The sequence below is a fragment of the Perognathus longimembris genome, chromosome 10 (genome assembly GCF_023159225.1).
Source record: "Perognathus longimembris pacificus isolate PPM17 chromosome 10, ASM2315922v1, whole genome shotgun sequence".
Lineage (NCBI taxonomy): Eukaryota > Metazoa > Chordata > Mammalia > Rodentia > Heteromyidae > Perognathus > Perognathus longimembris.
This window is the reverse complement of record NC_063170.1, coordinates 57,035,100-57,050,564: the sequence shown is the minus strand read 5'-3', so window position 1 is coordinate 57,050,564 and position 15,465 is coordinate 57,035,100. Positions and strand designations below refer to the sequence as shown.

Genomic DNA, 15,465 nt, shown 5'->3' with positions numbered 1-15,465 from the left:
GCTAATCTTAACTTGAAAGACCCCACTTCCAACACAATAACAACAACAACAACAACAAAAATCCATGGGCTGGGAATAAGGCCTAGTGGTAGAGTGCTTGCCTCGTATACACGAAGCCCTGGGTTCGATTCCTCAGCACCACATATATAGAAAATATCCAGAAGTGGTGCTGTGGCTCAAGTGGTAGAGTGCTACCCTTGAGCAAAAAATACACCAGAGACAGTGCTCAGGCCCTGAGTCCAAGCCCCAGAACTGGCAAAAAAAAAAAAAAAAATCCAACCTGTGTTTTGGAGGGACAAACCATGTTGAAACCAGAGCAACTTTATAGGAGTTTAAACAAAGAATTTTGTATCATAAACCTCTCAGCATGGTAGTTAGAGAAGAACATGCTCTTAATGATCCACTTTTTATGTTTAACTTGTAGCCCACATAGTCAACAGCTATTCAACAGACTACTTCCCACAAAAGAGAACCACAGAGTCCTTTCTCAAAACCAACGCTGAAGTTCACAGAGAATTGGAACAGATTAAATTGGACCTTTCACTGTTTTCTCTTTCCTAAGATGGTTCAAACTCTAAGAAAATAGGAGGGAATGACCAAAGTTGGCAAACAACTTAAAGGGCATTGCTTCCTATGGCTGTCAATTTGGAAGAAAACTGAAATACTTGAACAGGCATAAGCTTGTGTACCATACCATTCTTTCCAGATGAAGTTCTGGTGCATCCTATGGGAAGAACGATATGGTACCCAGCTTATCCTAAGTGTAATTTGAAACCTGAGTTGACAGGTGCAAGATAAGCAGAAACATGGCCCTTTTCCTGTTCACCCTGCACCCCCCCCCCAAAAAAAAAACCCTCAACCCCCATCCTGCGGCTATGTGAAAGGAAACAATCATTTCAAGTTACAAAGTAATCTTGTAAACAGAAAATTTGAACAAAAGAGCCCTGTAAATAATAGATGAACAGTTACTGAAGCATGTTGGGCTGTGTTTGCAGTATTGATTTGGGGCTGTGAAGAAAGAAGGACTCGGTGAGCTCTTACTTCAGTCTCTTCCTTTGCTATTTTGCTTTATCAATATTCACAGTCCACTTACAGGTTAGGAATATACAAGGAAGCAGCTTTTTATGGTCTTCATTTGGGCCTTTGCTGTCTGTAAAGAAAGGCCTGTAACCCATATTTTAATTATCGGCTTTGATTCTCTGCATGAGGAGTTACCAAAATAGTTCACCACACTGAATTATTAATTGAATAACTTTAATTAATGTTCAGGAAGCCAGCAAATGAATATTAGTCCAAAACATGCAAACCTGAAATCTTTCTCTCAGTAACTCAGTTTTGATCTTCAAAGTTTTCTCCTACCTTGTCTGAATTTCATGTCTACCATTGGTTTGATATACTTACAAAATTCAGTAGTCAACGATTCGTAGAGCATTCACTGAAATCATAAAAAAATAAATTCATGTGATGTTTTCACATGGCAGTAAATGAAAAGAAAATATTAAAAACAAACAAAAAACCCCAAGAATACGCTGACCATAGTTTTTCTAAGTGAAATGCTTAGGTCAGCTCAGTAGGGGACAGGGCTGCAATAGAAATCAGGAGAACACTTTGGAATCTTTAAATATTTATGAGTCCTATATATTTGACAGGGGACTGCAACGAATGCTTGATGCCACCACAAAGAAACGAGAGTAAAACCACCAAGTCTTAGCCTGAGAAGAAAAGTTAGCGACCAACTCCTGAAACTGTCAAAAGTCAGAAAAATCAGTATGTGAGGCTGCCGTATGTTATTTCAATCACCGTCTGCCCTAATTCCATACAGAAGCACAGGCAAGGGGTGGGACGAGGGGAGGATTTGCAAACGGATGGTGTTTGAAATTCCCAAGGCAACAGGACTCAGGGCTGCCGTGGGCTGCTGTGGTTGATTCCGATTTGGTGGTATAGGCAACTGCGTTGAGGTCAGATAGGGAAGACAGGGATTTATGTGCGGCTCTGGAGGGCTGTGATTTCCCTTCTGATTAGGAAGGGAAGACTGAGCTGGAGAGCTCCCCTATTTTTACCATTCGTCTTTCTGTGGGTTGAAGACAGCTATGTTATCTTCTTTCTTGGGTCTTGACACATCAAACACAGAAAGGCACAAAACAAGGCAGGGGTTGCGTAGTCTCAGCATGGGCCAAGAAGCAGAGGTACACAACAGGAAAATATATATAGAAGTGATAGACATGGCTACATTAAAATAATAACCTTGTCCATTGCAAATCACACATACCCAAGATCCAACTGAGTGTAAAATTTCTAGAGGATATAGCAGGATATTAGTATACATACAGGTTACACAAAGTTTTTATAAACCATCAGTCAAGAGGAAAATACCTCAACAAAGGGTGTTGATAATGCATAAAAGAAGCAATACAAACTGGACTCTGGTGGCTCATACCTTTAATTCTAGCTACTCAAAAGGCTGAGATCTGAGGGTCATGGTTTGAAGCTATCTAGCTTGGTCTGAAACTCTGTGAAACTCTTATTTCCAATTAACTACTCAAAAAAATCTGGAAGTGGCATTGTGGCTCAAGTGGTAGAGTGTTCACTTTGAATAAAAGAAGCTCAAAGACAGTGCCCAGGCCCAGAGTTCAAGCCTCAGGACTGGCAAAAGAAACAAAAGAAGAAGCAATACAAAAAAGGCTCAATGTTTGCAGTTTTTTGTTTTGTCAGTAGTGTTGCTTGAACTTAAGGCCTGGGTATTGTCCCTGAGTTTTTTTGCTCAAGGCGAGTGCTCTACCACTTTGAGTCACAGCACTAATTCCAGTTTTCTGGTACCTAATTGAGGAGTCTCCTGGATTTTCCTGCCAGGACTTGCTTCAACCTGCAATCTTCAGATCTCAGCCTTCTCAGTAGCTAGGATTAGAGATATGAGCCACCAGTGCCCGGCTTGTTTTTGAGTAGTTAAGATGAATCAGTCATTCATATATCAGTTTTCCAATACAAAATGACAATATCTATTAAGAATTTCAGGGATGCAGCATTATATGGTACATATTCTATACATATGTCTTTTGTGTGTGTATATGTACATATATGTGAGTGTGCATATACATGCCAGTACTGGGGTTTGAATTCAGGGCCTGGGTGCTATCCCTCAGCTCTTTTGCTGAAGGCTGGCACTCTACTTGAGCCACAGTTGCACTTCCAGTTTTTAGGTAATTAATTGGAGATAAAAGGCTCACAGACTTTCCTCTCTGCCTTCAAATTGTGATCCTCAGATCTCTGTCTCCTGAGTAGCTAGGGATATAGATGTGAACCATCAGCACCCAGCCTGTTACCCATCTTGAATCAAAATTTCCACGTATAGAAATTTGTTGTAAGGCAGTAAGTGAAAATATGAACAACCATTCCTAAGATCAAAAGCCCAGAAATCCTATATATGCATAAAAAGGAATTGGCTATGCTTCCAGTTTGGGGAAAAATTTTACCCTTCGTGTTAATCACAATAATACTGTCTGAGAACAATACAGAAACTACCTAGCAACGGACTCTGAAAAGGAGAGAAACTGCCAACTGGCTGGGGTCTTTAGGGTTCACACACTAATTTGGGATTGAGATCCTAGGCTTTGTCTACTTTGTAATAAACTCTAACTCCAGTGCTCAATTGAATGCACAATAGAGCAATAGATTGCAGACTAAAATCATCTCCAAGAAAAACTGTTTCCTCTTGTTCAAAATACTGAGAATGAGCTGAGCACTGGTGGCTCATTCTGTCATCTTAGCTACTCAGGAATCTGACATCTGGTTTGAAGCCAGACCAGCGAAGGAAAGTCTGCAAGACTCGAATCTCCAATTAACCACTAAAAAGCAGGAAGTGGAGGTGTGGCTCAAGCAGTAGAGCTCTCACCTTGAACAAAATAACTCAGGGACAGCGCCCAGGCCTTTAGTTTAAGCCTCAGGATCAGTGTGCATGTATGTGTGTGCGTTCGTGCACACACACACATACACACACACGAACTAGGAAAACTACAACTCGACAGTACAAACTAGTCTTTAATGATTATCTGATCCTACCCTACCCCAATGGGAACTAGAAGAGTAGAGAGCATTCTTTGAGCCTTTCCTTGCATTTGTCCTCCTGCAGAGGCTGTCTCCCTCCCCTAGAGAGCCTGTGGATGAACTCTTACTTTAAAACTTTTCTATAATAGTGCCCTTCCTGCATAGATGGCTCTGATTTCTACCCCACCCTCATCACCAGAGTTATTAGGAGGTGACCCTGCTCTTTAGAATCTGTGGACAGAGTTATGACAGTTCTCTATAGAGAAGTAGCCCATGACCTCCTGAGTTGTGTCAGTACACAACACCATGCCCCACCCTCACCCCACCCTATAGGGAATGACAGGCAGTGTCCTCTCCTCAGCTACCCACCACTGAGGAGATTATTGGGAGAGAGGCCCTGTTATCTACACAATGCCCAAATGGGGGAAGTTGAGGATAGCACTACTGGGGCTTTGACCTTTGAACTCTGCCCCACAGGAGGAAGCCAGATATACATTTAAAAAAGTTATTGTAAAGGTGATGTACAGAAGGGTTACAGTTACACAAGTCAGGTAACAAGTACATTTCTTTCAGAACAGTGTTAACCCCCTCCCTCAGTTTCTCCCAGTTTTGCCCTTCCTGACACCTTCCTCTGCCTCCAATATAGTGTCTAGTGAGTATCACTGCTAAATTGGTTCATCCTTTGTCCCACCGTTCCTGTGCGTTCTCTCCCCCTCCCCTAATCAGATAAACTTATATACAAGACAAAGGGTACAGAAATTAAAAACAAAACAAAACAAAACAGCAACAGAAGAGAATAAACCGAAGGGTGGAAAAAGAACCGCAACCAGTACGCTGAAAAAACCTCTTGTTCCATTTCTTGGAGTACATTTCAACAAGCATCCTTTTATATGATCATTGGTACATATGTTTTAAATTTTATTTTCAGATACACATTTTTAACAATTATGTTACTAAACAAGAATCAGGGCCTCAAATTGTAATGTTCAAAACGTCCAGGTTGCAGTTCAAACTTACTCATTATATCAAGAAAAAGCATAATCCCAACTCAAATTAAGAAATGTGATTGACACATGCCAGCACTCAAATGGCATACATGGTGCATATGTATTAAAGAAGCAGCTGTCACAAAAATGTCCAACAAACAATTATAATCATGCTTGAAACAAAAATTAGACTGCATCAGCAACAAATAGGTGATAGAAAAAAAGAAACAAATGGAAATTTTAGAACTAGAGAATAATTGAAATAAAACTGCATTGGATAGGTTTATTAGAAGTAAAATGAGATAGAGAATTTGTGAACTTGAACATAGATATCATAGATATCTATGATATCCAATAGATATCATCCATGGTGTCAAGAGAAAAAAATGGATTAAAATAAAATGCACTGAGCTTCAGAGACTTGTGAGACAATAACAAAAGACCTAACGTTCATGTCCTTGGACTCACAGGAAAGATAATGTAGAAAACCAAGATTTAGAGTTGAAGGCATGGCACAGGTGGTAGAGTACCAGCCAATGGGTGAAAGCAAGCAGCAGATGGTGACAAGTTTTGATCTCAAATGAAAGAAAGGAAGGAAGAAAGAAAAAAATATAGATCTGATCAGGTACTGGTTTCACACCTGTAATCTTATTTACTCAGGAGGCTAAGGTCTGAGGACCATGGTTCAAAACCAGCAGGCTCTTTAATAAGCACCAAAAAAATGGGAATCAGAGCTGTAGCTCAAGTGGTAAAGTGCCAACCTTGAGTAAAAAGCTAGGGGACAGGGCCTGAGTTCAAGCCCCAGTACTATTATAAAACAAACAATAGCAACAACAAAAAACAAGATGGCTGAAAAGACAAACCTACTATTTCAAGAGTGTATATGTGTATATGTTTCTCTGTGGTCAGTAGTTATGAGTATAATTCTTGATTTCTATGGCAGTCTTATGTTCATAAGAAAAGTTGTCAGCTTCTTAGTTACTGTGCCATTCCACAGTCCTTGATATATTATGAAAATTCAGCTGCTCTGTATCCTCATTAAAATTGTATTAACACCTTTTATTATCAATTAAAATTATGTCAAGTAATGTTGTCACCAACACTGAGTTGACGAATTCTGCATCCAAGCTCCCCCTGGGAAATACAGGGCTAGATTCATGTCAGCCTGTGGGCACAAATGTTTCATCAGCCAATAAATATACAACATTGTTTTATCCACGTTTCTGCATGGAGTCACTTTATTTATTGCATCATTGTGTTGTTGGTTCATTAGCATTGGACTTGTGGCCAAGAACGCCACAACTCATTCCTGGACACTCAAATTTTTCTCCTTCATTCTGATACTTAGTACCTAAACTCGCCAATTCTAAGCTGTTTACCTGCTCTGCTTCACTCTTGAGAAAGAGTGAGGTAATTCTGCTCTGTCTCCTGGCCAGAATGTGACGCCTCCTCATTTGGCTCTGTGAGGTATGTCATTGCCCCTTCTCTCAGGAAATACAAGTAATACATTCTGTTTTTACTGGCATGACCTTCTGATGTCATCACTCAGGTGCCTCTGCGACAAATGAATTCCCTTCTTCACTGAGGTGGAATCACCAGAAGACCCAGTTCCAAGCATCATCCCTTTAGATACTCAGGCTCTTTGGGCTTAGCTGGTCAACCTAACTTAGACTGGGATATACCTGTAGTGTAGGGGGGCAGGGGTAGGGAGGCAGTCCAGGTAGTAGAAACTACATTATACTGGCTCACACTCGACGACTGTTGTTGGTTGCTACAGGCCTCACCAACTCAGAGAGTTCATGCAACAGAATGTTTGGGAAGAAATTTGCATAGCCATCAGATTTCACCTGTCTCCTTTCTGTCTGATCTCTCTCCCTTTGCAGGTTTGCATGTCAGACCCCAACTATGGTCATTTTTCTTTGCAGAAATCACTAAAGACAGAAAGATAACTGGGGTTCACTGAGTGCTCACTAAGTGTAAGGCACAACACAACACCTCATTTCTTTGCTCTTTTCCAAGTGAAAGAGGATTGGGTCTTACAGAAAGTTCAGTGTTATGCTGAAGACTCACGGACAAAGCCAGAGCTGGGACTCATCTTTCTTTTCATGTTCCTAACTTCTCAGATTTGTAATATGACAGTGAATGGTAATAAATGGTAAAGTCAGAATCTACATGCCATTCTCAAGGCCTTGAAACTTGAAAAGAGAATTCCGAATGAAACCCATCCTTGTAACGGTAGTGAGAGTAGAAATGGAAAGCAAATTTACAGCCAAATGCTACCATCAAATTTGCAATTACATAAGGAAGTCCAGAACTGGGAATATGTGTTCTTAGAAAGTAAATAGATTTAAATGAGAATTACTTAACTTAAAAATTTGATAAGACACTAATTGATTTTAGCAATAAGACATGAATGAAGTATAGTCAGCAAGACTGCTAAAATGAGGAAGGATGTGTCTTGCAGTTTAATGGACTACCATCCTAACTGCCAAGATGCTGTTACAGCAGAAATCGAAAGCCAACTGGATGCTATCTGGAGGAGGTGATGATTTTTCTCAGCTAAAAGGAGGGGCAGGCAAGGCCTGAGGGAAATTTCTCCTAGTTCTGCAGCTCTGTGAACAAGGAACAACTCTTTTCTGATCTGAGTGCCAAGCATAGGAATTCCATAGTTTATTCCCAAATGGGGGAGAATGATGTAAGGGGTAACATTGATCAAGATGCATTGAACTCATAAACTGGAATGTTGAATTCAGTTACTTAAAATTTTTATAAAAAAAAGAAAAGAAAGTACTTGAGAAATGTGTCCCTTATAACTCAGCCAGTACTCTAAAGAAGCACAAAATCCAAGCTTAAGGGAAAAGTGCATATCGCCTATATTTTTCATATGCTTTCCAATGGAGACTTGAAGCAATGAAGCCTATATATGGAAAAAGCCAGAAGTGGAGTTAGCTCAAGTGGTAGAGTGCTACCCTTGAGCAAAAAAGCTGAAGGACAGTTTCCAGGCCCTGAATTCAAGCCCCAATACAGACATACTACTTTTTTCTTTGTTCTTTCTTTTGTAATCTTTCTCTACTAAAGAAGATTTATTTTTCAAATGGATGCAAAATATTTATTCCAAGTTAGTTATTTTATGCAGTAGCTTCCCCCCTCAAGACTTGTGACAAGCAATAAACAAATAAAATAGGCTTAGAATTAAAAAAGAATGATAGTTTTAGTTTTTCTCTTTTGTTATTGTAAAGGTGATGTACAGAGGGGTTGCAGTTGTATAAGTCAGGTAATGAGTATATTTCTTTTTGAACATTTTCTCCCAGTGTCTCCTTTCTGACCCCCACCCCCACAAGTGTATAGTTCATTTACAACATAATGTCTAGTGAGTATCACTGCTGTCCTACCGTTCCTGTGCTTGAATTTAGTTTTTTTTTCTTCTGAAATTCAGTGGATTATGTAGGGCGGGGGGGGGGGGGTAACAATTCAATGTGTCCATCTAAGTTTCCAGTACTTCCTGTTTGGTGTCACCCTTTCCATCCTCCTGCATGCCATCTGTGCCCTCCCCCAGACTCATTTCACATTTCCCACTTCCTTTATCATATATATATAGAGAGAGAGTATTTTTTTTGCCTTATTTGTCCCCCATTCCCTTTTCATTCACATCTCCCTCACTACTTCCCTGATAATCTTGTTTCAGCTTCTGTATTCATTTTGCTAAACTGTTAATTGTTTGAAATGTTTACTCCATGATGGAGATTTTCTCCTGTATATAATATACTTTAGTCAGTTTAATCATGTACATAAGCATATGCTTCTAGGAGTGATTATGCATATTATGTGAGAGGTTCTAACTTGGGTCTGAGAATTTCTTTTGAAGTTTCTCCATGACAATTTTTCCTTGTCAAATAGACAGTAAGCATTGTGAAACCATGAGCAATACCAGCTCAGTTCTAATAACTGTGTTTGGACTAAAAATTGATGTAAAAGAACAAATGATAATCAAACCAAATTCTGCTTTATTACATCCCTATGGAGTGATCATCGTGGATGTTGATTTTCTAACTCAAAAGAAAGCCTTTTCAGTGAGAGTACCTGATGATATAATTAGGTATTTGATCATATCCAATGTTTGAGGCTAGTTTTATTCCTCCAACTAACACTTAAAAGCAATCCAACCTTTCGGTTTACATTTTAAAAAATATGGTGGGCCAGGAAACAAAAATGTTTCCATTTTCTTTTAACTTCTTTTCTGATCCCTGGCAGAGTTATGGTTTGGTACAAATCAATCGTTGAAGATACTTTGAGAAATCAGATGTACCCACCAGGTTACAAGCATCCAGAGTACATCTATGTACAGAGAGTTAAAATACACCACCTTGTCAATTTTAGAATTTCTACAATATTCACCCTCCCATTACATCTGAAACATACTCACCTAGACAGCTGGAAGACACTGATGAAGAGATGTGTAGTTAATTTCTTCACCACAATCTCAGGTGTTTTGTAGGATAGGCAATTTGCTCTCAGGAAAGTTGATTTTCAATAATAGTGAGCGTGGTTAATAAAATTTATGTTTTCAAATCTTCCCCTGTCACTTGAAATTGGTTTCACTTGCATTTATTCTTAACTTTACATTTTAAAATAATTACAGAGATTTCCAATGACAGTGCAAAGAGCTAGATCTCCTGTAACCTTAAAGCACTTACTGGCTATAACTTATGCAAATGTAATCCAAACCATGACTATGAACTTTCTAATGTTCTAAATTTATTTTGTATTTGTTTTTGTAAAGGTTGCTTGAAGGCAAACTAAACTATTTAGATCAGAGTCCAGAAACCTTTTGATGTCAAGGGCCAATTAATGTTTATGCTCCATGGGAATGCGGTCTTTGTGAAACTAGACGGATCCACAGTTGTTCTGAGAGAACAGCACTGATGATAAACAAGTGAGAATGGTAATAACCAAATAAAACTTTATTTACAAAAGTAGAAAATTGACCGGGCCATATTTACCAACTCCTCATCTTTCCAGTGTGATCTCCTAATGTTCTTTTACTCATACTACTTTCCATGCTCTTTTGGACTATTTCCTTTGCATCATTTCAGCAAGAAAGTTGATTTTGTGAATTTTGTTCTTATCACAGAGATGCTAACCTACCAATGAATGACAAATTTATTTGCAAGCAACAAGGTTTTCTCCTTGAATGTTTTTAGTTCTAAAACAGATAAGAAAATACATTCACTTTTTTTGTCATTTATGTCAAGCTACTTAAAACTTAAGATTGATGTTTGACATATAACGAGTCCTAAACAACATAATATTCTCACTCCAAGTCAGAGTAGCTTAATGCATGGATTCAATGAGTCACATTAGTGTTCAGAATAAATCCCTGCAAATCAATTATGAAAAGAGCATCCGAAGATGCCTCATATTTGGCTGGGAACGCATGAAACTATGCATTAGAAAATGCTTGGCGTGTACTGAGGCCTCAAGATTCCAAGGATGCTCATGAGATTTCAGAGGTACAGCACAGGGCCACGATGCCATCCCAACCTACAGGTGTAACAACAGGAAACTGAACACTAATTGATAGCTGGCAATTGAACACAAATCAATGGCTGGCTGCTCAGTGCCATGAAGCAGTCTATAGCAGAGTCTAAATGAATACATAATCACGTTCCAGTTAAACAGCAATGGAATGACAGGTTGCTCAGAAAAGGTCTGTTTCCAAGACAGGTTAGAGCTGTAAAAGTCCCTTCATGCCCCAGGAGGAAACAAGAGACAGGGTTCCATTATTACCCCATGACACATTTTCTCCAGGAGCCTGGGATTGCTGCCACAACCTTCCTCCAGGGGAAGCAGACGGGGAGGTAATCTCAGTTTAACAGACTTGGAAATGATGGCCCAGAGTGGCTTAGTGACACGCTGGTGAGTTTGTTTGCTTCAGCTCTGGAGCTCCTCCTGGGACGAACCTGGATGACTTCCTAATCTGCGTGCCTTCCACTGCGTTACAGCTACAAGTACTTAGCTGACTTTGGCTGTGCCTGGTACGGAGGATAAGAGGATAATAGCTACTAGCACTAGTGGCAAACTCATTAGGACTCAGTCCATGCTGAGCATCTGATGTAATGTTATCCCATTCAGAAGTGAGCCTAGCAGGGAGAAGGGCAAGTACATGGATCTCTAGTTTAAAGATGAAGAAACGGAGGCTATCAATTGTTAAGGAGCTTGGTCATTTGCAACTTTTTTTTTTCTTTTTAGGATATCAAAGTTTTTGTTTTTGTTTCTATTTCTGTTTTGTCTTAGTGGACACGACAGTTCTGATCTGCCCTGGCAGCTCTTTTTTTGTGTGTGTGCTAAAATGTTGTGATGCTATTCTGTCTTGTGTATTGGGGCAGGCTAAATCAGGCTCAGAGCTGAGTACGTGATCCAATCAAGTTGTCCCCAAATGACCAATGTGGTTTTGGTGACTTAGATTAATTACCTAGTTGTTGGGAACAACTAGGCTTACTTGTTTTTGCTTTTCCTTCTTCCTCGTTGACTCCTATGGGAGAGCCTAAGTGCCCTGTGAATTGAAAGAGTTCCAGAGCTCTATCACAATGAAAATAAAAATTCAACCAGGTGCCAGTGCAGTGGCTTACTTGTAATCCTAGCTACTCAGGAGACTGAGATCTAAGGGTTGTGGTTTGAAGCCAGTCGAGGCAGAAAAGTCCACGTGAAGTGAGCCAGACCCAAAGAAACATGGACTCTATGGTTTCCCTCATAGGGAATAATTAGCACAGGTTTAGGCTAGTTGCAGAAGAGGATCACAAGAGCCTAACAGCTATGCCCTTATGAATGCATAAGATGATGCTAAGTGAAATTAACTCCATGTTATGGAAACGAGTGTTATATCACTGTTGTAATTTACATGCAATGTGAAACCATAGCTTCTTTTATTGATGATCCTATTGTATCCCTTCCTGTGGCTGTACTCATGCTATCACTATATCTCATCTAAATACACTGGATACTGTGTATACTGGTATTAGAACTAGGGAAGTGAAAGGGAATACCAAAATCGAGAGACAAAGGATAAAAAGACAAACAACTCCAAAAGCAATACTTGCAAAACCATTTGGTATAAACCAACTGAACATCTCATGGGGGAAGAGAGAAAGGGGGAGGGGGAGGGGAGGAATAAGGGAGGAGGTAACAAACAGTACAAAAAATGTACCCAAGGCCTAATGTATGAAACTGTAACCTTTCTGTACATCAATTTGACAATAAAATAAAAATAAAAAACAAATAAAAAATAAAAATCTCTGTTCAGTAAAAAAACAAAACTATCAAAAAAGCCAGAAATGGAAATGTGACTTGAGTGGTAGAGTGCTAGTCTTGAGAAAAAAGAGCTCAGGGACAGTGCTCAGGCCCTGAATTCAAGCCCCAGGACCAGCACCTGACCCACCCCCCCACCCCCGACACACATAGATAAGTGATTTTCCAAAGTCTAAAAGAGATCCTTGGATTATGTAGAATACATCTGAAACTTTTCGAATTGGGCTTTTACTAAAGTAGGAAAGAGTTGGGGAAAGTTTGACATTGACTCCTTAAGAGTCAATTATTAAGAAAAATGCTTAACTCACTTATATCTCAATAGCTTTGGATGCCTCCAATAAGCAGTCATTCTTGGACTCTGGTTAGTACCTAGCAAGCACCTGATGACCTTTGCACCTGCTACAGTCTGAAAGATGCTTTTAGAATAGCCTTGCATGCTCTTCAGTACCATCCATGAAGCTCCAAATTGATAAAACATCATCACTAAAAGCAAGTAGGAAGCTACAAATTTGATATTCTTACAATATTTCTAGTTTTATAATTATTTCATGGATGAGAGACCCGTTATCTGATAACATCCAGAAATGTGAAAATTATTCATTTTAGACAAGCAACCGGGTCCTGTTATAGTTTTTGATTAAAATGAAAACTTACCAAGTTTCATTTCTCAAAGTATGATCGCTTCACGGGCAATTGAAATCGGCTAGTTCCATTGTTGGGTTTCTAATTCCAGAGCTTATAATAATATTTTTTTTTTAGTCAAACATGACATAATGCTAGATCTCCTGGAGCTAGCAAAGATGATAAAGTGTTTTAGCCACAGCAGGTGCATTGCAAAAATCCTTTATTAAAAAGAGCTGCCATACATGCACTCAGAGTGTGATGGATTGTGCAGAAATTAAGAGTGACACACTATGAATTTATAGCATTAAATTTTCCTCCCTAATTAAAGCAATGGGAATGGCCTCTACACAGAATCTAGTTGGATTTGGAAAAAACGAATAATTCTATTCCCCATCACTCTAGAGGGATAAATTCTTGACCCTGTGTTCTCACAAGGAGAGTGCTTGAATTAAACTACAAGTAGATGACAAAAGGCAACTGACATGATTTAATTAAAAGCCTCTCTCTTCTGTTATACCTTCACTTCTACTTCCAACTTGATAGGTGGATATTTACCTTTTCCCCCCTTTCATGTGTAATTAGATTTGGTGATGTAGCTGTCCTGTTGGCAGAGTAAACTCTCCTACCGCATAGAATGGCTGACTTCCAAACATCAGAAGGGTTCAACATAATTCCAGTAGTGATGGAATGTTAGCAGTGACTATGGAAAGATAGCAAACAATTATCTACCAACATCTTTCATGACTTCAAGTTAAGGAGTAGAAAGAGTTGACTTCTTTTGTATGTTCCTTCTAGCACAGAGGGGGATTAAAATTATCTACATCTATGTCCTCACAACTGTGCTACAAAAACAACAGCTAGTCATACATATATATGTAATATATATTATATATGCATATAATATATATATATTTCCAAGCCTTTGGAAGAGATAGAAAATCATGTCTTCATGAAAAATGGATCACTCCTAGAACACAAAAACAGTAATATATCCCCCCAAAGCGTAGATTCTGCAAGTTAACAAATCCCTAGGTCCCAGCTCTTTATTTATTTCCTCATGAGTTGTAACATCTTTCCCACATCAATCCATAGAGGGACACTTGAATATCTCCTTGATTTGGAAGCTTTATAGGATTTTTTTGTTGTTGATGTTGTTCCTAGAAATAGAGAGAAAAGACACATTCACATTTTTCACTGTCTTCCTTCAATGAAGGTAAGCCTTCATTCTTTGTTGTTCTTTAAATTCATTAGTATTTCTCCTCCCAATAAAGCATTAAATGTTATCATTTGCCTTTTCTTGTGTGAACAGCATCATTATGGAGAGGATGGACATTGAAACTGGTAGCAACCTTGGACACATTCCCTCATTAAATCTTTTCTCTTGTCTTTGCAATTGGGGTTACTACCCACAAAAACCTCATTCTGATTGGGCACCAGTGGCTCACACCCAAATCTTGGCTACTCCAGAGGCTGAGATGTGAGGATCTGAATTTGAAGCCAGCTTGGGAAAGAATGTCTGTGAGATTCTTATCTCCAATGAACTCCCAACAAGGCCAGAAAGAGAACTGTGGCCCAAATGGTAAAGTGTTAGCCTTGAGGAAAAAATAAAGCTCAGGGATAGTGCCTAGGTTTTGAGCTCAAGCCCGAGACAGGCGCGCACACACACACACGCACACACACACACACACACACACACACGTTGTTGTGAAGATGAAATCAAGTTCTGTGTGCATACTTCATATGGGATTATCTACTAAATATCAGTGATGAATATTTACTATCATATATTATCAATGAATGGACCTGAATCTACAAGAGGTATTTGCAGAATGTTTAAACTGGTAATAAAGTACAAGAACACGAGAATGAGAAGGGGGTTGGAGTGAAGCCTATCTCAGGAGAATAAGGGATGTGTCTTTTTATTCTTATAGTCCTCTTTCAACAGTCTTAGCACTAGAATAAGTGATATCCGAAAGAGAGAGGTGACAAATGTGATGAAAGGAAAAATAGAAAGATTTAGAAAGAGAGAAGGTAAAGAGCATAAATTCCAGAGAATAAGAAGAAATAGATAGGGAAACATAATTATAAAACTAAATTCTTATATTTCCCCTCAAACCAACAGCCTATCTGACTTAATATATCTTAATCTGCTTTATAAGACCTGAAATTCCTGTTTATAGATTCTTAAGTTCTTCATCCAATACTGTCCTATCATTGCTTTTTAAGTATGTCATTACTGAGTACAAATACCTTTCCTACCAGATGCTAGTGGCTCATTCCTGTAATCCTAGCTACTCAGGAGTCTGAGATAGGAGGATTGCAGTTCAAAGCCAGCTTGGGCAGGAAAGTCCACGAGACATTTGTCTCCAGTGAACCACCAAAAAAGGCCAGAAGTGAAGGTGTGGCTCAAATAGTAGTGTGCCAGCCTTGAGCAAAAAAAAAAGCTAAGGGACAGTGCCTATGCCCTGAATTTAAGCTCCAATATGAGCACAAACAACAACGACAAAAA

At 39.1% G+C, this 15,465-nt stretch overlaps 1 protein-coding gene across 1 annotated transcript in view; it reads left to right on the top strand.

Annotated features, from left to right (window-relative positions):
• Tafa4 (TAFA chemokine like family member 4) overlaps nucleotides 1-11,075 on the top strand; it is a 106,288-nt gene extending 95,213 nt beyond the window's left edge. Inside the window, exons 5-6 of the mRNA XM_048354781.1 lie at nucleotides 8,925-9,123; nucleotides 11,030-11,075. Coding sequence (XP_048210738.1) covers nucleotides 8,925-9,123; nucleotides 11,030-11,075 — 245 coding nt within the window. The remainder of the gene's footprint in view (nucleotides 1-8,924; nucleotides 9,124-11,029) is intronic.
• The last annotated feature ends 4,390 nt before the right edge of the window (nucleotides 11,076-15,465 follow it).